The sequence below is a fragment of the Neovison vison genome, chromosome 8 (genome assembly GCF_020171115.1).
Source record: "Neovison vison isolate M4711 chromosome 8, ASM_NN_V1, whole genome shotgun sequence".
Lineage (NCBI taxonomy): Eukaryota > Metazoa > Chordata > Mammalia > Carnivora > Mustelidae > Neogale > Neogale vison.
Genome location: NC_058098.1, coordinates 142,058,280 through 142,081,017, shown reverse-complemented (window position 1 = coordinate 142,081,017; position 22,738 = coordinate 142,058,280). Strand labels below are relative to the sequence as shown.

The 22,738-nt window shown below is 58.8% G+C and overlaps 1 protein-coding gene across 2 annotated transcripts in view; it reads left to right on the top strand.

Annotated features, from left to right (window-relative positions):
• Positions 1–21,701, top strand: part of COLEC11 (collectin subfamily member 11) — a 35,196-nt gene extending 13,495 nt beyond the window's left edge. The window contains exons 3-7 of one of the 2 annotated variants that reach the window (XM_044262134.1): positions 70–141; positions 14,467–14,538; positions 16,825–16,878; positions 21,045–21,140; positions 21,310–21,701. In XM_044262134.1, the coding sequence (XP_044118069.1) occupies positions 70–141; positions 14,467–14,538; positions 16,825–16,878; positions 21,045–21,140; positions 21,310–21,701 (686 nt within the window). Of the gene's footprint in view, positions 1–69; positions 142–9,659; positions 9,710–14,466; positions 14,539–16,824; positions 16,879–21,044; positions 21,141–21,309 lie in introns of those variants that run through there. The other variant, XM_044262133.1, reaches the window with a different exon arrangement.
• Positions 21,702–22,738: the final 1,037 nt, after the last annotated feature.

The window sequence follows — 22,738 nt, the reverse complement described above, 5'->3', positions numbered from 1 at the left end:
CAGCGTGAGAAGCTGAGGCTGGGATCTGTGCTCAGAAGGAGGTCCTAAACACAGTGACTTCTTCCACAGGGGATGCTGGAGAGAAGGGAGACAAAGGTGCACCCGGACGGCCTGGAAGAGTCGGCCCCACAGGAGAGAAAGGTACCTGACGCCCCGGCCCCGCCAGTCTGGCCCTTCCCAGCCCCCGGGGGGTCTGCCCAAGAGGGTGCAGCTGGTGCTGCTGCTGCAGCCACGGGGAGAGGAGGGTGCGGGGATGCGAGCGGGGTTTGGTGCCGGTGTAGCGAGCCAGGGTGCAGAGTGCTCCGCACGCCCAGAGACGGCGCGGCCGGGGAGCGGCGCACAGCACCAGCCATCTCGTGCGGCTCCTCAGCCTCCTCTGCAACACGGGGCCATTCGGGAGTGTGACATGCACACGTGCAATTGGGAGGGTGTGCGAGAAACTCTGAAGGTGTGCCCAAAGTTACGGAGGCATGTGAGCAGACCAGGAGGCGTGTGATCAGTGATAGAGGAGTGTGAGCAGATCAAGAGGTGCATAGACAGATGAAGAGGTGTGCAAGCAGTGAGGAGGTGTGTGAACAGATGAGGAGGTGTGCAAGCCATGATGGAGGTGGGTAAAGAGAGGAGGAATGTGAGCAGAGGAGGAGGTGTGCAAGCAGCGGTGCAGGTGTGCAAAGGACCGAGGGACAGACTTGGGTGGGGTGTGGGGGGTTCTACAGGCGAAGGCTCCTGTGGCCAGCCGATTCTAATTGCTGAATCTGTTTCCTTCTAAGTACAATCGTGTAATTCTCCCTTTCCCCTGGGGTTGTGCTGAGTCTTACAGGGAAGAGTTGTCGGTGCAAAGTGGCCGCGCAGTAAAGGGGGTAGAAGTGCTTTGTCGGCGTTCGCGCTCCGTGCTCTGGGACTCCAATGGCGGCCCGTCCCGCTGGTCCCCCAGCCAGCCCTGCAACACTGGAGAGCGAGGCGGTTTCCAGTTTCTGGAAAGTTATTATGACGATGCAGATACAGGCCACTGAGTATATATATTCAAGCCCATGCACTGTTTTTTCACTTTTTTGAGGTACAATTTATGGACATTCTCCTTTTGATGTACAAGTGATGACTTGGATAGCTGTGTCCACCCGGGAAACCTTCGTCACATTCGAGACCCAAACATTTCTGTCACCATCCTTCCATTAGCCTTAATAATTTCTATTTCCTTTTTTAAAAATTTTAAAAAAGATTTTACTTATTTATTTGATACAGAGAGAGATCACAAGTAGGCAGAGAGGCAGAGGGGGACAGGGGGAAGCAGGCTTCCCGCTGAGCGGAGATCCTGATAAGGGGCTCCATCCCAGGACCCTGGGATCATGACCTGAGCTAAAGGCAGAGGCTTAACCCGCTGAGCACCCCCAGGTGCCCCTGATTTTTATTTCTTGTTTTCTCCTTTACTCATTAAAAAAAAAACAAAAAACAAAAAACCAGTTAAAAAAAATAAATGAACTATTCTCCTAGTTCAAAGTTCGAAGCATATAAAATGACTCACAGTGAACACTCTCCTACGTTCCAGGCCCCCCGGCACCTTCCCAGCAACAACACTGGTGGTTGACTTCTCTTTACAGATGTATTTTATGAATCAGCAAGCACACAGGCAAACATACACCTGATTCTTCCCTCCTCTTGTACAAACAGTCGCACCATATACATATGGTCCTGAATTTCCCTCTTTGACTTAGCAAAGCGCCCTGGATCGTTCCACAGAGCACAGACACGCCCCCTCATCCTCTTGTGTCATCTCTTGTGCCATGACCTGCTATCCCGTGTGTGAACTTGCCACACTTTAACTGGTCTCCCATTCCTGGAGAGAGTGATCTCGTATGTGTCATTTGTAAACGTCTGCGAGTACAGCCTGAAGATAAACAGTGTAATTGCTAGATCAGAGTGAGGTGCATCGAAATCTCGGTAGAGGTGCCCTCCGGGGAGATTGAGACAGTGTCACAGGCAACACAAGGAATGCGTCTCCTGCCACCCTCACTGACTTAGGGAAGCCACCCGTCTGACAGTCATAAAATGCCACCTTAGTGACTATGACTTTGCTTCTCTTATTATGAATGAAGTAGAGTCATCATCTGGGCATTTAAAAGTCATTTGTATTTCTTTTCTGTCTTTTGGGTCTTCTCTTCCTTCTTCTTTGGTTGTCTTCTTCTATCTTTGAAAAAAGTTTTAGGTTCTTATTCTTCTTGATATATAAGATACTTTTGTACTTGTGTTTTCTGTGCATATCTCTGAGTATTTCCTTCGAATAAGTTGCCTTAAGTGGAATTTGGAACTTTAAAGAGGCCATCTGGGCGTACATTCTCATGCCGGTCCATGCATGTCACCCCCGAAATGAGCACTCTTCCCGAGGTTTAAGGAGCACTTCACCCCTGCAAATGCAGGAGTGAGTGAAGCAGGAGCGCCTCTCCCGGGGCCCCCGTGAGAAACAAGGTAGTGGCCATCCCCGCAGAGGCCAGCCCAGCTGACCAAGTGGAGAGCTGACCAGGGGGTTGGCGGGGCGGAACTCTTCTCAGAGTCTTGGGTTGTGATAAGGTAACAGTATCGCACAACTAAAGCGCTTGTAGTTTTTATTGTTATACTTTTTATGGAAGTGCAGAGGAGAGTAGACAGATTGTCTTATTTTATTACCGAACTAATTATGAAATTTACAGAGCGATAAAAGGGATGTTCCTCTACTTCTTTGTGTGGGTGATTTGATGTTCCACAGTCAGGAAGTAGATAGTCCCCTACTCTAGACAGTCTCAAAATCATTTCACAATCCTATTTCATCGATTTTTTTTCAAAGTAACGATGTTTGAGCTCAGCATGCAAGTGGCAGTTGAGTCCTACCTTCATTAAGTAACTGGCTTGTTTCCAATTTTTCCAACATATGCTTGCAGTAGAAAGTTTATATACACCTGACGAGGTGAGAAAATCACCCATAATAAAACCACTGAGAGACTGGCACTTACTTTAGTATGTTTCTTTTTTTGTGCCTTTTTTTGCTTTGCTAAAATTGTGGTGTCCACATAAATTTGCATCTTACTTCTTTTTTTAATTTAAAAAATTTTTTTAAGTAAAACAATTTTTTTGATGTAGTGTTCCATGGTTCATTGTTTGTGTATGACACCCAGTGCTCCATGCAGTCCGTGCCCTCCTTAATACCCATCACTGGGCTCCCCTATTTCCTCCCCTCCCTCCCCTCTGAAACCCTCAATTTGCATTCTATTTCTTAAATTTAATGTGACAATTTTTCATGCTGTGAAATAATTTTAAGGGATGCCCAGTGTCCACGGGTAACAAAAATCCCACCCTGGGCGGAGTGCTCTAGTGTGGAGTTCTCTGTGGGGTTAGGGTGGAGAGACGAGCCTGCACTGGCCCTTTACAGCCCCGTGCGGCAGCGGCCAAGTTAACCAGCACCACTTCCTCTGAGCACGCCAGTCCCCAGTCTCGAGAGTTGGGCTCATCAGGGGTCTGGCACCGCCACTGACGAAATGAGCAGCTCTGGTTTGGGGTCTTCGTTAAGTGCAGAACACAGAGAACACGTGAACCCAAGTTCATGTACTTGGATCCCTGAGAGGTGGAAGCAGTTATGCGGAAATGTCGGAAGTATCTTTTGGGGCGATCTTTAAGATCAGGATCGGCCCCGACCTGACACATGGGAGAGAATCAGACACAAGAACAGACAGAAGAACAGACACAAGAATCAGACAGAAGAACAGACACAAGAATCAGACACAAGAACAGAGATAAGAACAGACACAAGAACAGACACAAGAATCAGATACAAGAACAGACAGAAGAACAGACAGAAGAACAGACACAAGAACAGACAGAAGAACAGACACAAGAACAGACACAAGAACAGACACAAGAACAGACAGAAGAACAGACAGAAGAACAGACAGAAGAACAGACACAAGAACAGACAGAAGAACAGACACAAGAACAGACACAAGAACAGACACAAGAATCAGACACAAGAACAGACAGAAGAACAGACAGAAGAACAGACACAAGAACAGACACAAGAACAGACACAAGAATCAGACACAAGAACAGACACAAGAACAGACAGAAGAACAGACAGAAGAACAGACACAAGAACAGACAGAAGAACAGACACAAGAACAGACACAAGAACAGACACAAGAATCAGACACAAGAACAGACAGAAGAACAGACAGAAGAACAGACACAAGAACAGACACAAGAACAGACACAAGAACAGACACAAGAACAGACACAAGAATCAGACAGAAGAACAGACAGAAGAACAGACAGAAGAACAGACAGAAGAACAGACACAAGAACAGACACAAGAATCAGACACAAGAATCAGACACAAGAACAGACACGACTGATCGAAATATTTACACAAAGAGAGAAAGGACGGGAAAGAAATAACCCAAAACATCAGTAGTAATTTCTGGGTTGTAGGATTACAGGCATTTAAATGTTCTCTTTTACTCCTTTCTGTGTTTTTAGTACTCCCAGCAAAGACCGTGGGCTGATTTTCGATGTCAGCGCATTTTTGTAACCGGAGGCACAGGTGTGTGGCCTCTGGTCGCCCCCCGCAGACATGCTGACGCGGTGCTCCGGGTCCAGCCGGCCGTGGAGGGCCGTGGGCGACCTCAGAAGGCGCTCCCGGCCCCCCTGCAGGAAAGCTCCCAGGAGGGGTGACCTCAGCTGCCGTGGCCTCTGTATGGCATGGGCGTGGGGCGGGAGCTGTGCCGGGTCTCGGGGTCCTCCCGCCCTCTCTCCCCCGCTCCCCTGCTTTCCTCCAGCCCTGGAGGCTTCCCAGCTCAGCCCGGTTTAGCCGAGCACGGCCACTGTTCAGGTACGCTGCTCCTGACGTCCAGTCTCTGACTTCTATAGCTTCCGGAAGGCTCTTCGCTCCAGGGGAGTGAGAGTTGCAGAAACCCGGGGTGGGGGTGGGGGGCGGCGACTTGCCTGGTTTCAGGGTGTGAGCAAATGGACTGTTGACTTTTTCATTTTTCAGAAATTATTTTCCCTGGAATCATTTTTTCCGTGTAAATATTACTGGGCTCCTTGGGAGGTTTTTAGAATTTTATTTATTTATTTTTTAGATTTTTAAAAAGAAGATCTTATTTATTTATTTGAGAGAGAGAGAGCGAGCACGAGCAGGGGGAGCAGCAGGCAGAGGGAGAGCAGGGAGCCCGATGCGGGGCTCAATCCCAGGACCCCAGGGTCGTGACCTGAGCCGGAGGCGGATGCGCAACCGACTGAGCCACCCAGGTGCCCGGAGAATTTATCATTGTTCAAATGTCTCACATTTTACTGATTATCGCTCCCGCCTGTGAGCTTTCTCCTGTGTCCACTTGCGCTGGGTCGGGTCGCCGGACTGGAACGCCCCGTTCTCGTCTAGAGACTACACCACCGGTTCTCAGTTCCCGGTGGGCCTTTGCCTGCGGCCTTGCAGCCGGTGTCCGTTTTATCTTGCGACGTGATTTCCGCTGGTGATATCCTTTAGGAAATTGTTAGAAGACTAATAGCTCCTGTCGGTGACCTTGCTAGTGTGTGAAGACGGTGTGCAAATTCCCTGCGGTGTTACGGGACCGCCGTTTCCGGAGCCGCTCCCCAGCCTCGGCCTCTCTGGGCTCCCACACTGGTCTGTCCTGCGGCAGCCCTTCCTCCGCGTGCCAGCTGGCTGCTTTCTGCCGGCTCTGCGTCCCGTCTAGGACCTTCTGGCCGCAGGACAATCTCACCGCTGGTGGCTCCTGGGACACACGCCCGTCTCTGGGGAGAAGCCAGGACAGGCTGGTGGCCACAGCTGGGTGGGGGTGGGGTCCCCGAACCCGCGTCCCTGCCCTGCTCAGGCAGCTGTGGCTGGGTGAGGCGGGGCACAGAAGGGCCGGAACCATGCTTCTCGCGGAAGACAGGATTGCAGGCCCCCCAGACTCACTGGGAAGGGGAGGCCGTGTTCTGCAGACACCCACTTGCCCTGACGCCGGCTCAGAAGCCTTGGCCAGTTGGGATCTGACTGGGCCAGCCAGGGCGTGGGTCCCCTTGTGGTCCTGGGCCGCAGGCAGTGGGTCCTCCCGCTCCCTTCTGGAGGTGCTCTGCCGGGACGCAGCGTCATGGGACCCAGAGCCCCTCTTCAGCATCTTGTCCGACAGCTGCAAAAATGACCATATGTAGACCTTTGTCCTCAAAGTCTTCCATGTTTCATCTGAGGCTCCATGGCCTTGAGTTGTGTGAGTTCTGGCCATGCCCCAGAGCCTCCTGTCCTTCTGGCACCTTCTCTGGGTGATTCCCCCTGCGTGAGGAGGGTCCCTTCCTTGGATGTCCATAAACCACTTTCCGTAAATGCTGTAGAGCAGGGCTTCCTGCCTTCTGGATCGTCCCAGACTGGACGGATCCATGGTCGCCAACCCTGCCTTCCTCCTCAGTCCCTCCTTCGCTCTTGGACGAACTCCCTTCCTTCACTTCCAGGGCCAGCAAAGAGGTGGCAGGAGTCGCTGGTCCGGGGCCTTCTACTCCCCCAGTGCAGAGAGCTGCTCCCGCCCCGGCTGCTGGAAGTGCGGGAGGGACCCTCAGGTTCATCGAGACCCGCCTACTGCCCACTGCTCTATGGGGACCACCCGCTGGAGCTCGCCCAGCCCGGCCTGCGCTGTGCGTCTCACGGGCTCCCCGGGGTGGGGGTGCAGGGCCGTGCGTCCTCCTGGCCCGTGGCTGCTGTGGCCTCCGGCGGGCACGTCCCTCGCCCTTCGCTTCCACGGCTAGTTGCTCTCCCTCCCTTCTCCCTATTCTTTTCTCTTTTTCTCATGCTTTGCTTGAAAGATGACATCATACAGTTCAGCTAAGGTAGAAAATATTGGAGAAGAAAAAAACATCCTCATGTATAAGATGAGGTTATTTCAGTGAAATTCATGCTGTGAGGTCCCGGGTGTTCGGTGGGGTGAGCCGCACAGGTGGCTCACGTCCTCACGTCGGGGCCCGAGGGAGACACCCGTGGTTCTCCAACTTACTCTTCTCCAGGGGAAGCAGCCTGAGTGTGGTGGTGTGGGGGGTTGGGGGCATCACAACCCTCCGGCCCGACCACCTCCTCTTAGGGCTTCCCAGGGCGCGAGGACCGGGGGACTCAGAATCCATCAACTGCCTAGACTCGCCAACCGCCCTGGCGTTGAGGCCTGAGGGACACGTCCCCTGGGGTCCTCGGGAGTGGTCCTTTGTGGCAAGTCCTGCCAAGTGTGCGGTGGGCACGGCGTGCCACAGCCCTGTCATGCCCGTTTCTTCATACACCAGACTCCAAGCAAGATGGTGGGCCCCTGGGGCAGGCGCCCTCACTCTCTTCTTAGGGCTCCAGGGCCTCCCGGGAGATGTGGCACCTGGAAGCTCCTCGACCCATTGGAAAAGCTCTTGAATTCAGTATCTTTGAATATCTTTGCAATCTGTAGTGACCCCGTACCCTGTGCTGAGGGTCCGGGGCGTGCGTCTGTGGGCCCTGCTCCAGGTGGTAGAGGGCAGGTCTGTGGCCACGCTGAGCCGGGCTCTCTGCCATCTGCTGACCGCAGGGCTCGCTCTCCCGATGCCTCTCAGACTGCGGGACGCAGCAGCCCGCTGGGCTCTCGTTAACGTGCGGCTGAGATGCGGGCATCCATCGGCAGACGCCGCCCGGAGGAGCTGTTTGCGTGAGGTGGCCCAGGGCCTGCCGGTGGGTTGGGAGGTGACGGGTCCTGAGTGCCTGCACGCCCTTGCAGCCCGCTCCACCGCTTGTGCCCATGTGGGTCAGGCCGCAGGGGGACTGCCTCTGGCGGATGTGCGTGTGCTGGGGGGTCTCAGCTCAGCCCGCGGAGCAGCCCCCCAGCCCGGCCGGGAACTTGAACAAGAGGAAGTGCGTGCAAGCTGACGGATGCCTTTTCTGGAACCACAGAGCCAGGCCAGGGTGTGCAGACGCCTCCCGCTGTCCTGTCGTTCACCGGAGCACGAACACCTCCTGCCTTTCTGGCCTGCGTTGCTCCGTGGCAGCGGCTCAGAACTGCGTGGCTGACACCGCTTCTGGCGTCACCTTCGTTTTCAGGGCTCCGCATCCCCAGATGCTGCTCAGACGAGATCGGGGAGGCTCCTGGGCCACTTGCCTTAGGCTCTGGGGACCCTCCTGGCATGTGGAGGTGGAGGGTCACCCCATGTCAGTGACAGGCCCTTCGTTACAAGTCGCTGGGGAAGCTGAATTCTGAGTGCCCCTTTGCCCCGATCCCACTTCAAAGGACTGTGTGAGATCATCATTAAAATTAATAAGAGTTACCTGCCTGCAGAGCGGCTCCCCTTCTCTCGTGCCTTGTGCATGTCTGGAGGACAGACGTGGTCTCGCACACGTCTCATTAGCCGGGTGCAGGGGCATTACCTCGGCTCCCGGCTCCCGGGGGCCTCGGCAAGAAGCTCTTCAGGCAGAAGGGGACAGGACTGCAGTGTCTGGTGCATTTCTAATCATCTCCTGCAACTGAGGGACAGAGATGTGTGTGCTTCTTGTAAGAAGCTTCTTGTCATTTGGAGGAGCAAGACGTTTCTGGAAGCGGGAGAAGGTGGTGGAGCTCTTGCTCTGACCTGAGCTCCTCGGACAGCCTCTGGGTTTGCAACCACAACAGTCTTCTGCCCCAGGTTACCTCCCAAGAAGTGTCTGCAGGTAAAAACAAGTCAGCTGCGCCAGCCACCTGGGATTGCCCTGGAGAACCTGTCCACAGTCTCAGGGGATTGGTTCTCACCCTTTCTTTTCAACACATGAGAGAGATAAAACGTTCCTCCTGGAGGGATGGCCCTTCCCATGATAGGTGTAGGGGGTGATGCATGGCACCGGGGCGAGTGTACAGGGGCTAGGGGGCCTCTGGGTGCCCTGGAGGTCTGGGCTCAAACCCAGCTGATGGTTACCAGCCTCACAGCCTCGGGCGGTGTGCTTGTACACACGCACGTGTGTGTGGCATGTGTGTGCGTGGTTGAACAGGTGCAGACATGTTTGCACACACGTGTGCACACACGGGGCCGTGTTTCTAGGTGCCTGCGCATTAGCATGTATGGGCATGAGCACGCACGTGTGTGTGTGTGTGTGTGTGTGTGTGTGTGAACACTGCCCAGCACCAGCGAGGGTGGCTCTTCCCGGACTGCTCCGTCGGAGCACGTGTCCAGCGGGGTGGGCTCTCTGACCGCCCGTGGGGCCTCCTGTACGGCCACAGCACCATGGGGCAATGACCAGGTCTTCTCGAATCTCAGGGCCTGCGGGGCCCAGTGGAGGAGGCCGAGGTTAGAGCAGGAGGGACGGGCTGGTGTGGGTGAGGCAGGGCAGTCCCGCCCCCCACTGGTGCGTGTCCTCAGCCTCTGAGTCCCAGCCGGGCGGTCACAAGCCTGCGGCGTGCACTCAGCCCGGCTGCTGGAAACTGGCTCAGTGCAGGACGTCCCTGGCGCCGGGAAGCCGCTGTCCCCAGCCTGGCGTGGGGTCGGGAGCCCCGGTCGCGGAGCACGGGCCTCTATCTGTGTGAAACTCCTGTTCCCAGGTGCTCAGCGACACAGGTGCCGACCACCGCTGTGATGCGTCTCGAGGGACGAGGCCGCTGAGGCTCGTGGGTGGTGACCTGTCCAAGGTCGCACAGCTCTGCTCCGGGATCAGGGTCTCGTCTGCCTGGCTGTGGAGTCCGTGCTCGGGTCACAGAACGGCAGTCTTCCCTGTGCTGTGTGACTTGAGGTGGGTCACTTGGCCTCTCTGAACTCGTTTCTCTTGGGGGTGCAGAGAAATTGTCCTGGTCTTCTAGGGCTGCCGTAACAAATCCCACAGACGGTGCTGCTTAAACATGGACGTTTGTTCTCCCGGGGTTCCGGAGGCTGCTGAGGTCAGGTGCCGAGTGGCTGGCTCCGGCCGGGGCGCAGTGAGGCCTCCCACCTGGCAGGGGCACCCTGTTCCGTGAGCCTCCGGTTTTCCTCGGAACGCCCCAGGCAGCGTCCCTCTCTTCTCCAGGGGCAGGAGCTGGGTCTGGTACCCGTGGGGACAGTGGCACCTGGCGTGAATGTTTGACTGTGTGATTCAGAGGTGGGCGGACAGCCCACGGCTCTCCGGTCCTCTCCGGTTACAACTTGTCCGCGACAGCAGGTGTGTGCTGGACCCCAGGGCGGCCCAGGGGTGCGTCGTTCTGCGGGGGTGGGGAAGGCACGTCGGCAGCTGTGCTTCGGACAGCGGGCGTCTGCATCCAGGGCTCTCCTCCGCCGGCACGCGTGGGGCGCCGGAGCTGTCTGGGTGGGATAATAGGGCGCTGGTGGCGTTTCGAGTTTCTCAGCCAGGGCCTCAGGGAGAAGGGCTCCCCTCCTGCCTTTCTTGCTGGGGTCTTCCTGGCGGGCAGGGACCCTCTGTTCACGTGCCAGGTCCACCCTCACAGCCTGCCCGTGCACTGATGTGATGCCCACACTCCTCCGGACCGTCGGGTTTTGGGCGGGAAGGCACATCCCTTTATTCTCAGGGCTCTGGTGACCCTGCCCCTGTCTCGTGGGGATTCGGCCGGGGGTGTCCCTGTGTGTTGGAAGCAGTCCTTCCCGCAGGTCAGTGCAGGTGCAAGTCCCTGGGTCTCTCTGGGCCTCTGTCTTCCCATCTGAAGACAGGGTTCGCTGCGACGGTCTGCACCGAGACTTCCTGCTCGGGCACTGTCTTCGCTGGAGCACCGTAGGGAGCTTGTGTTGTACTTACTCCGTCTGAACGTCCCCGCGAGGATGGGTACGGAAGGTCACAGCTGGCCGCTGCTGACTGCTAGTGACAACAGCAGAAGGACCTCACGTTTGGGGGAGACACGAAAGTTAGGAAAGCTTAAACACGAGGTCCTCCTGACCTTTATCCTGCAGCTCCAACCGACTTTTCCCGCGCTCATGGTCCGTTCTGGATGCCAGGAAGGGGGTGCACTCCAGAGTTAGGGGACAGAGAGCTCAGCCGTTTGGAAGCAGGCTGGGGACGGGAGGCTGCCCCCGTGGGGCACACAGGGTGTGTACGCGTCCCAGGGAACCCTGCTTTTCTGCAGAATGCTCTTCGCCAGCGGCTGAGCAGAAACGCTGCAGTCAGCTCCGGGATTCTGACCTCATCAGTGGGCACGAGCGTCGGGACAAGGGTGGGGACGTGGCCGGCCGGGCTGCAGGAGCAGACACCGCACGCCGGACCACTCCAACAGCAGACCTGTGTTTGTCACTGGGTCGGCGGCTGCACGTCCGAGATCCGGGCGCCGGCCTGGTCAGGCTCTGCCGATGAGGTCGTCCCGGGAAGCAGACGGCCGTCTTCTCCCGTGCTGGCGAGAGACAGCGAGCTCTGGCGTCCCTCCTGACTGCAAGGGCAACAGTCCCGCGCTGGGCAACCTGCCCCCTCCCCATGACCTCACTGAACCCCAGTCACCTGCCAAGGCCCACTGGCAGCCCCCATCACAGGGGACCAGGATTCAGCACTGGGCGGGGAGGACACGCTTCAGTCCCCTGCGGGAGGTGACGGTGGGCAGGCCATGCAGGGGCACTCAGCCTGGGCGGGGGCCGCTCCTCGGAGGAGCAGACAGCATGGACTGAGCCCAGAGGGAGAAGCTGCGGGACGAGCAAGCTGGAGGGGCAGGTTCCGGAGAGAACAGTGCTTGTGCATCTGCAGGGCCGGGTCGTGGAGATGGAGCAGTCCAGCGCGGGGTCTCTCTGGCACGTGGCATGAGAGCCGCGGGGCGCATGGGGCAGAGCCACGTTCTAATCCCTGGGTCAGTCTCGGGACAGGCTGTGGCGGAAGGGGCCCCAGAGGCGTTCCAGACCGTGGCTTCCAGATGGCGGGGGGCGTGGTGGTGGCCGAGCACCTGCTCCTGCTTCAGCGGGAATTTAGGCCCCTTCCTCGGTGCCTCAGGCAGGCGGCAGCCTCTCCCTTGACACTGAACTTGAGGCATGTTTCCCACAAGCCAGCGCTCAGCGGTGACGGCCCCCCTGTCTGGAGCAGGGTTGCCGGGGGCGAGTGTGTGACAGGCTGAGTGCTGGGCTCGGGGTGATTGAACACGGTTTGCTCTTGTTCCCTTCCCTGCTGGCTATTCTGGGGGCTCAGCAGTAGGGTCACTGGGGGTGAGCCTGTTCTGGGGACCCTGGTGGGGGGAAGGGCCGGTCAGGAGACTGGAGAGGTCAGCAGTGACCCAGGGTCCTCTGGCCGCAGGGGCGGGAGGGGCAGGACTGGCTCCGGTGGGCAAGGACGGAGACCGAGGAGCGCAGAGCCAGTCCCCGGCGCTGCCCCCCACGGCCCCCGGCCCCACACAGGGATGGCGGCGTTGACGGGCTGCCTCCCACTAGGCAGCGCCGTCTCCACACCCTGCTGCTCCTTGCTCGCGGCCCCACGCTAACTCTGCCCCACGGGGAGCCCCCCATGCTCGGCCCCAGGGTCCCCGTGAGCTCCCAGCCAGAGGCCTGTGCCTGGCCTCATCCCAAGGCTTCTCTGCCGTGTTCAGCCGCTGACCCCGCTCCCGCCAGAGCCTCACGCTAGTCCCTGTCTCACCACACAGCTCCGACCCTGTGGGCACCCCCCTTCACCGCCCCGCAGGGTCGTCCGGGCCTGCCCCTCCTGTGGGGCCACCTCACCGCTACCACTCGCTGTTGGTCTGGGGCCTTCGCAGAGAAGGCCGCTGCGGGCCCAGCCACACATTCCTGCCGTGGGGGTCCCTGCGGGAACAGCCTGCTTCCCGCTCCTCTCCCCATCCCTGCCTGCCCAGGGTCCTCCCCAACGTCACCCACGCCTGACCCCTTCCCAGAGGTGGCATTCTCCCACCGCCCTCCCTGCCCCCCGACCCTGCTCCTGGGCACCTGTCTTCAGCTCTCACCTGCTCCCTGACCGGGAGCCCTCGCCCCCTCCCAGCCCCTCTGCGTGTCACCAGATGCGCGTCAACCATGGATCCCCTTGCCATTCTCTTCTAGCTCCCCACCTGGAGGTTTGTGTCCCTCGGGGCACCTTCCCCACCCCCTCACTCGCCAGGGCTGCCTCACAGCCCCTCTCCTGCTTCAGCACACCTGTGACAGGTGTCCGACCGCTCCCCGCCTCCCGCCGGGCTAAGTCCTGCTGCACCACGCGGAGCTCATGGTCCACAGGATCTGTGGCCCGAGTCGTCTCTGTAACGGCTGGGCCAGCCTGGCCTCGGCCTCCCTGGGGTCCCCCGTCAAACGTGGTGCCAAGAAGGGGGCGCTGGCTCTCAGATCTGCAGCCGCAGCTGTCTCGGGCCTGCCGTACACTGGCCGTGTGACCCAGACCAGCCTCCCAGGCCCTCGGGGCCTTGCCTGTGCAGGGATCGCTTCTGTGACCCAGCAGGAGCGGGGGCGTGAGGGTGCTTCGTGAATAAGTGTGTGTGAGTGTCAGCCATTTCCGTTCACGGGATGCGTTTCCATGTCAGCCGGGCTTGTCCCCAGGCCTGTGTTCTGTCCTCTGACCTCTGTCTGTCTGCAAAGCTACAAGTTCCCGGCTGGGAAGTCCTCAGGGTTACGGAGAGAGTTGGTGTCAGAGCGGGACAGAGCCTTATCTGTGCGCAACCCCAAGTCCTTCCTGTCCCCTCCCCGCTGCGGAGCAGCTTCTGCTCAGTTTCCCTTAGTTTCGGTATTGAATGAAGTCTGACTGCGTGTTTCTTTTACTAAGTGTTCTGTGTGTGTGTGCTGTTTGCCGGCTGGGTCTGGGGTCTGGGGTCCGCAGCGGACCAGCAGGGACGGCCGGAGAGTTCAAGAGCACCTGGGGGAGGACACGCCCTCCGCCCGCATGACCCCCGCTGGGAACGGGGGAGGACCCCCGTCCTGGGTCTTAGCGCGCTGGTCAGTGAGGACGGTCCTGTGGGGTCAGGGCGTGAGGATGGTCCCCAGGCCGGCCTGCAGGGATGGGCAGCGTGGGAGAGGCAAAGCGAGGGAGCTGCAGGGGGGTGACCCTCCAAGCTGCACGCAGGGAACAATGGGGCTGTGTGGCCAGGCCCTGCTGGAGGACTAGACTCCTCGGAAGCACGTGACGGAGCATCCCCGGACCCTCCTTCCCGCCCCCTCCCCCAGCTTCCTGTGTGAGTGAGGCTCCCCCTCTCCCGGGAAAGGGGCCTCGGTGGTCACTGCACACCCCGCTGAGGCTTCCCGGCTCCCGAGAGCAGCCCGCACGCCCTGGATGGAGCGTGGCAGCTCGACGTGGGCCGGGCCGGGATGAGCACATCTCTCTACCGATGTGAGCACAGAGCAGGAGGGGCCTGGGCTGAGATCGGGATGGGTCCCACCGGTGGTCTCCTTGGTTCTGCAGTGCACGTGGCTTTTCGGGGAGGTGTGTCCTCCTCTGGGAAATCTGTCAACAAGTGACTGTGAAGAGCCTTCGGGGGTCAGTCACGTAAAGATGAGAGCCGTACCCGTTCCATCTCCTCTCGTGTGTGTGCACGTGCGTGTGTGCGTGGGTGATGTTAAATGAACTACCTGCACACCAACCAATTTTGATCTTGTTGTTTTCTGCAGGAGACATGGGTGACAAAGGACAGAAGGGCAGTGTGGGTCGCCATGGAAAAATCGGTCCCATTGGTTCTAAAGGTATTTGCAACGCACCCTTGTTCCCACATTCCCTCCCGGGGTTCCGGGGCGGGCGCTGGAGAACGCTTGCAGACTGGCCGGTTGCTTCTTTCTGTGTGCTCTACACATGATACCTCTGGTCCCAGGGTCTGCCTCTGGGGCTGCTCAGGGTCTGCCTCTGGGGCTGCTGCTGGCTGGGTGCCCACCAGGGTGGGGAGAGCACGCCCCAACCTGCGGATTCACGGGGCGCCCTGGCGGAGAACTGGGAGCGGCTACTCAGACAAGACCTTTCACTGCCACATCCGTAACCAGTTTAAGGAAGCACCGAGCCCCATCTGAGTAACAGGAGGGCTGTGCTCCAGATACACCGTCCACTTCCAGCTTCGGTGACTTTTTGAAACCGTGTTGGGGGGCGGTTTCCATGAGAACGGGACCCAGGAGGCAACAGCCAGTTGAGAGCATCCATTTAGGGACAAGACACTTGCCCTCGTCTGCGGCTATCTGGCGACCTCGTCTGACCACATGACCCTGAAGTGGGGACAGGCCAGGAGACTGAGGCCCAGGCAGATAAGGAAGGCTCCGAGCCACCCAGTCAGCAAACACTCTTGGAACCCCTGGGGCGTCCTGCGCCTGTGCCGAGCCCTCGGGCCCCGAACTTTCAGAGAGCGATCCCGTAGAGGTCTCCCCACCTTCCCCTTGGTGCTAAGGAGGGGCCCAAGGCGGGGAGGGCTGGTGATTGGGAACGTGGCTGAGCCTGTGTGGCAGGGAGGGGGCTCAGGGTGGTCTGCCCAAGCCTGGCGCTGGAGTCCTTCTGCCTCATTAACTTCCCGGGGGGTTGAGCTGTGAGTGGGTTCGGGTGGTCGGTTCTGACGGTGCCAGGCACCGCCCCCGGCCGCAGCTCGTCCCTGGCAGGAAGGGGTCCTCGGCAGGAGGGTGGCGGACACCAGCCAGCCCAGCATCTGTCCGGGGAACCCTGCGGGGAGCACCTGCTGGCACGGCTGCTGGCTCGCTCCGGAGCACGTGGGTGTGCGCGGCAGGAAGAGGGGCCGCTGTGCTTCCCAACGGCTTTGAGAGATGGTGGTAAAATCGTCGTAACGTGAAACTGGCTGTTTTCGAGTGCGCAAGTCCGTGGCAGTAAGCACCTTTGCATGTCGAGCAGCTGCTCAACCTTCTCACCCCCCGAGAGGAGCCGTGTCCTGGTGAGGCGGGGTCTCTGGTCCCTCCCTCGGCCGCGGTCCCCCTCCTCTAATTCCAGTCTGCGAGTCGGTGTGTTCCAGGCCCTCACGGGTGTCTGACTTACTCACTCAGCAGCACGTGTCCAGAGATCACCTCCTTCCTTCTTAGGGCTCGATCATGGCATCTCTATCTGTTGAGAGAGAACGGGGTTGTTGTCCCCTTTGTGCTGGCCACCGAGTAGGGACGCGTGTGCCTTCCATGTACTACGTGTGCTCCGGGCAACGCCAGTGTCTCACCGAGGGGCCATGTGCAGACAAGTCCCTCGTTAGCTTAGTTTACCTGATCTGCTTCCCGGGCCTGGTCGGGCTGACCTTGCAGACCTCTCCAAGGCCTGAGGCTGACCAGGGAGTCCCAGGGATGCTGCAGACAGGGCAGGCTCCCCCGCTCCCCACGTGGACCGGATGCATGGAATCCACAGAGGGAGGGGGCGCTGCTCCTGCCCCCTCCCACACGACTGGGACGTTCATGTTGTCTCGGGGAGGAGAGAGCGCGCTGCGGGAATATTCATGTGCCTTTAATAGACTTGTCTAAATTTAGAGCATCCAGAAAGTGTTGGCACACTGTGTCCAACCCCTTGGCTTTATACACTGGGAGGCTGGGGGGTGGGGTGCGTTGTGTGGCGTGGCCTCTGTGGGAGGCTGTGCCTCAGCCAGGCGGGAGCCCACGTGCTGCACTGGGGGGGACTGTCCCCAGGTCCAGCCAGGTGCCAGCATCACTGTCTCCCGGCCGCCAGGTGGGTGAGACTTGGAGTCAGATTTAGTTGTTCCTGACCCAGGGGTTCATGACATGGTATCGACAGACCGTTCTATGACACAGCCGGACTTTTCAGACTCGACTTACAGAAGGGGGTTGGGTCATTTCTCAGATCTCGTGATGGGCATATGTTCTAGGTCACATCGACAGAGCCCGAGGTAATTACCTTAGAACGCAACTCCCTGTGTTCACAGCAAAGACAGGGTCTGCGGGAAACACTAGGACATCACACATGGAAGAAACAACATTGTGAACTTCGGCAGTTTTAACCTCAAGGGACGCACCCCACCTCTGCTTGACCTTGCTCTCCTTTTTCAGGTGAAAAAGGAGATTCTGGTGACATGGGACCCCCTGGCCCTAATGGAGAACCAGGTATGGCACATGGGCTGCCGGGCTTGAAAACATGCATGAAAATTTGCACTTCCCCCTGTTTTATTGAGAGATAATTAACATACCTTGCTGTAAAGGTTTAAGGGTTACAGGACAGGGGTTGGATTTACAGATAATGTGACAGATAGTCGCCACCATCGCTTCAGCTAATATCCGTCTTCTCAGAGACACAATAAAAAGAAAAGAAAGAAGAGAAAAGGGGAAACAAATTATCTCTGGGATGAGAACTCCAAGGACTTGCTCTCTTACCAGCTCCCTTGTGTGTCCCATGAAGGGCTGTGGTCCTCACCACGCGCATCCCTGGTGGGCGTCTGCACCTGCTGGCCCCTTCCTCCTGCTCCCTCCCCCCACACATGGAAGGGAGAGCCTGCAGGGTTGGCCCTTCTCTGCCTGACTCGCTTCCCAGCAGTAATGACTTAAGGGTCCATCCTTGTTATCACAAATGACAGGATTCCCTGGGGCGCCTAGGGGCTCAGTCGGTTGAGTGTCTGCCTTCGGCTCAGGTCATGATCCCAGGATCTGGGATCGAGTCCCGCGCCTGGCTCCCTGCTCAGCGGGGAGTCTGCTTCTCCCTCTCCCTCTGCCTCTCCCCCTGCTTGTGCTCTCTCTCATGTTCCCTCTCATTCTCTTGTGCATGCTCTCTCTCTCTCTCTCTCTCTCAAATGAATAAACAAAATCTTAAAACAAATGACAGGGTTTCCTAATTGTTTGCAGCTGAGTATTACTCCACGTATACATGTCACAGCTCATGAACCCTCCTCCGCGGACGGACACGTAGGGTGGCTGGCTGGTTTTGGTTCCTCTTGGAAACAGTCTTGAAGGGCTCCCATTTCTTACGGGGCTTATAATGTCGGAGAACCAAGCAGGAGGCACCACACGCTGTGCCATGAAACGACAGGCATGGGGCTGGTGTGACATTGGCATGATAACTGTCCCACAGACCAATGGGGCAGAGCTGAGAGCCCAGAAACAAACCCAGGCACATTTAATAAGGGAGCCACGAACACTCAATGGCGAGAAGACGGTCTCTTGGGAAAACAGGACAGTACGTAGAAAAGAATGAAACTGGACCCCCATCTTACACTGTTCATAAAGACTAACTAGAAATGGACCAGAGACTTAAATGTAGGACCCAAGACCCATGAAACTCCTGTAAGAAAACAGGAAGGAAGCTCCCCGATGCGGATCTTGGTCTCGAGTTTTGGGGTATGACGCCCAGAGCAAAGGCAACAAAAGGAAAAGTAAGCAAGTGCGACCTCATCAAACTCAAAAGCTTCTGCAAATTCCCTACTACTCTCTAACGCCCCTTGTCCTCCATGCTATTGGTTATGCTCCACAAATGAGTGAAACCATATGATAATTGACTCTCTGGGTAAATTGGAAGGGGAGGTGAACCATGAGAGACTATGGACTCTGAAAAACAGTCTGAGGGGTTTGAAGTGGCGGGGGGGTGGGAGGTTGGGGTACCAGGTGGTGGGTATTATAGAGGGCACGGCTTGCATGGAGCACTGGGTGTGGTGAAAAAATAATGAATACTGTTTTCTGGAAATAAATAAATTGGGAAAAAAAAAAAAAGCTTCTGCAAAGCAAAGGAAACCACCAAGCAAGTGAAAAACTATTAGCGAACCGTACATTGGATGATGAGCCGATCCAAAACCTGCAATGAGCTCATACAACACCTCAGCAGAAGAGTCGGTTAGGAATGGGCAAGGCAGCTGGATGGACATTTTTCCCAGGAAGATGCGCAGAAGGGCCACGGGTACATGAAAGGAAACGCGGGATCTCTAGTCACCACGAACCAACAGCACAATGAGCTGTCACCTCACACCTGTTGGAACGGCTGTGACCAGGTGCTGGCGAGGAGGTGGAGAAAGGGGACCGTCGTGCGTTGTCGGCGGGAGCGCAGCCTGGTGCGGCCGATCTGGAAGACAGCGCGGAGGTCCCCCGATGGTAGAAATAGAGCTACCGGGTTCTCCAGCGATCCCACCTCTGGGAGTGTATCCAGAGCAGGCGACACGAACTCGGCCGGATGTCTGCACCCCCGTGTTCACAGCAGCGCTGGTTACAGTAACCAAGACGTGGGGAAAACTGCACTCGGCCGGAAGCGCGAATCATGCAATGAAAGCCCTGTGGTCCGGAAAACGGAGCACGTGGCTGGCATCCCCTCTCCTTGTCTGTCACACCCTCTCCCAGACTATTTCAGTATTCGCCTCCCTTCTACCTGAGTATTTTCATGTCCTTCTTGGGACCGCAGTGCTCACCGACCACACGGGTAGGCTCAGATACCCCCGTCCCCAAGCGCGTGTTCCTCACTTCGAAAAGCTTCCCCCTTCCTCCGACCACGCGCTCCTCGGGAAGCACGTCTGCGCTTTCTCATTCCGGAGCCCCCTGCAACCTCCTCTGAAGCCCGAGGTCACCCGGGACCCTGGCTGCTCAGGGGACGTGTCCAGCTTCCTGGTGCCGAGGACGGTGGCCTCTCTACCTGCTGTCCTGCGGCCACGGCCCTCTCTGTGGAGCTTGTCTGCGGCCTGTCCTCCTCCACGCGGCTTCCCCAGCCACATGCCCCCTCGGTGGTCCCTCCAGTCTGGACTTATCTGTCCGCGTGCTTGGTGCACGTCCTCCATGTCCCGCTGTTCACAGGGGTCCAGCCACCCCTCGCTCACATGGCATTTCCCACATGGGTGTTGTCCTCCGTGTGCTGCTGGCCATTTCCCTGCCACGACTGTCCTCTGTCCCACGCTACACACACCGCCCCCCACGGTTCCACACTGTCTCTGCCGTCCTCCACGGTCCCAGGCCGTCTGCACAGCCGTCCCGTGTCCTGTCCCTGCATCAGCACCTCGTTCAGGCTCTTGTGATCTCCCTGTGAGCTTGCCGTCGGGCCCTGGGGGACCGGGTGGAGGGATCCTGGAGCCGAACGGGCTTCCCAGTGGTTGGGCCTGCCCGTCCCCTCCAGACCGCCGTGTGTGTGGCATGTGCTGGCATCTGCTTGTTGAATCAGCCCGTCTTTCTGTCTCCACCAACCGTGTCTCCACTTGCCGTCATTCACCCTGATGGTGACATTCAGAGAGTAGCCCCGGGCAAGCTCGGAGCTTGGAAACTGGCAACGAAAGAGTTGTCTGAGTAAAAGCCCTTGTCTGGAGGGCTCGTCCGCACTGCGGGGGGTGGAGGAGGAATGGCTGGTGGGCATGGATTTGGCCACGTGCGGTCACGGGAGGGATGGAAGCGCCTCTCAAGGCCACCTCTGGATGTGGATGGGCCTGCAGGGAAGAAGACGTGGAGGGGTGTGGGGCCAGCCTGGAGGCCACGGGACAATTTGAAGGACACGGAGGAACCAGCCTCCTGTTGTCACTGCAGAGAATAATCCAGAAAGCAGGGCAGCCCCGGAGGGCGTGGGCGCGGGTCTGGTCTCAGACGGGCTCTGCCCCAGAAACACGCCCGGGCCGGAGTGTCAATGAGCCGCCGAGCGTGGAAGCGAGGGTGTTCCAGACTCTGGGGGTGGAGGACGGTGAGGTTCTGGAAGACGGGCCCCGTCTCCTGCGGGGGATGTTCTGTCTGGAAGTGCGGCTGCGCTCAGCGCCGTGGGCTTTGCAGGGAGAGAGGAGGTCCTGCCTGCGGGCTGTGGTACGGCCAGTGCAGGCCGGACATGCTCCGGTCCGGGGAAGGCAAGGGGCTGGCAGTGGCCAGGTCCCCGAGGCTGGGGATGGGGAGCTCCTCATGGCAGCAGCTCAGGGGCCCCGGGAGGGCCAGGACCCCCGACCAGAGGTGGCACGGCTGTGCTGCGTGAGAGACCCTCAGGCCCTGGGGCCCCGCTGTCCTCAGACGTGCCGGCTTCCCTGCATCTGCATGTCCCTGCCCCGAGCCCCTTGTCCCCTGAGCTGCTGCCACAACTCTACCCCCCAGCCCCATCTCCCCCATCTTCCCCTTTTCCCACCCAGAGCTCTGTCTCAAAACGGGTCAGTCCCGGTGCCGTCCCGTTGATGTCTCTGGGCTGCTTCTCCTTGTCTTCGGGATGAAGCCCAGAATCTGCGTCCGGCCTCGAAGGCCCATGGGGTCTGCTGGCCGAAGAAGCCTTCTGTGTGGGTGGGGGGCCACTTTCCTGAGCCAGCCCCCAGTTGCCTCTAACGCGGGGGGCTGGGTCTCCGCAGGCATCCCGTGTGAGTGCAGCCAGCTGAGGAAGGCCATCGGCGAGATGGACAACCAGGTCACGCAGCTGACGACCGAGCTAAAATTCATAAAAAATGGTATGCTCTCCGCGTCTCCCTGCTCCCCCTCCCCCCCAACCCCGCGACCGAGGGGCCGGGCCGGCGCGTCCCGCCCGCGCCCACGGGCGGCGGGACTCGCGTGTGCCGCGCACCGAGCGTGTTTACAGAAACGCGAGTGCTCACTTTCCAGCACTGCCCTCCCCCGCAGCTGTCGCCGGCGTGCGCGAGACGGACAGCAAGATCTACCTGCTGGTGAAGGAGGAGAAGAGGTACGTGGACGCGCAGCTGTCCTGCCAGGGCCGCGGGGGCACGCTGGGCATGCCCAAGGACGAGGCCGCCAACGGCCTGATGGCCGCCTACATCGCGCAGGCCGGCCTGGCCCGCGTCTTCATCGGCATCAACGACCTGGAGCGGGAGGGCACGTTCGTGTACGCGGACCGCTCGCCCATGCAGACGTTCAGCAAGTGGCGCAGCGGCGAGCCCAACAACGCCTACGACGAGGAGGACTGCGTGGAGATGGTGGCCTCGGGCGGCTGGAACGACGTGGCCTGCCACGTCACCATGCACTTCCTGTGCGAGTTCGACAAGGAGCACGTGTGAGCGGGCGGCCGGTCCCCTCCGCCCCCGCCCCGGGCCGCCCCTGCCCCCCGTGCCCCTGCCCCCTGCGCTGGGGCCCCCACCCCGCCGGCTGCGTTTCTGGGCCGCGGACAGCGCGGTGCTCGGGAGCGAGGCCGCGGGGCTGGCTGGGGGCCTGGGGGCCGAGGAAGTCACGTGTTACCCCTGCGCCGCCGCCTCCTGCTCCGTGGGGAATTGTTACTCAGAATCGCTCTGCCTTTGCCCAAACTATCAAATAAAAGCTTGAAATACGACCGTAGTTGAGCACAAACAGCGGCAGCAGCGTCTTCCGTCCCGTCGTCCCTTTCACTTCTGCGCGCAGAAGCCCTCCCTTTGGCCCACGGGTCTGCAATTACGTTAAAACGTCGGCTCCTTTTCACTGTGGCCTAAATACGGGCCATTTTGCTTGGGGCAAGCGCAGGTTTCAGGGGAAGGAAACCAAAGTTGTGCAGCTGACGTGCGAGCGCGTGGTGTCCTCGTGGTGTCCTGTCCCCTGGGCGCTGTCCGTCGGCGACAGACGCCTCGCCCTGGACCGAATTCTTGTGACAACAACATTAAGGATCTCACGGTATCCATGGATCTGGACTCTCCTTGGGGTGCAGGCGGACCCCCTTCTGCCCACCGGGGGTGGTCGTGGGTTGGGTCAGGCTCCTTGTCACGGGGGCCTTTTCACGGGCAGCTCCCGCATGGCGGCGGCTGCGTCAGAGACACGAGGGAGACCTGATCTGGGAGGTGGTGCGCCGTCCCACCACGAGGGCGTTCTGTCCACGAGGGGTGACCCCCCAGGACCCGTGCACGCTCAGGGAGGGGACATCACAGCGTGTAGACACCGGGCGGCAAGTCCGGAGGGGGCCGCCACAGCATCTGAGGTCCCTTTCCTCTTTGGGCATCAACCGCACTTCTTCATGTTTCAAAGAATACAGCACAAGGGCATGGCCTCTGCCCTGAGGCGGCTTTCCAGCACCCCGCGCGGAGCCCCTGCTCTTTCAGTCTGAGCGTGGGTCAGAGGTGAGCACCGGCCT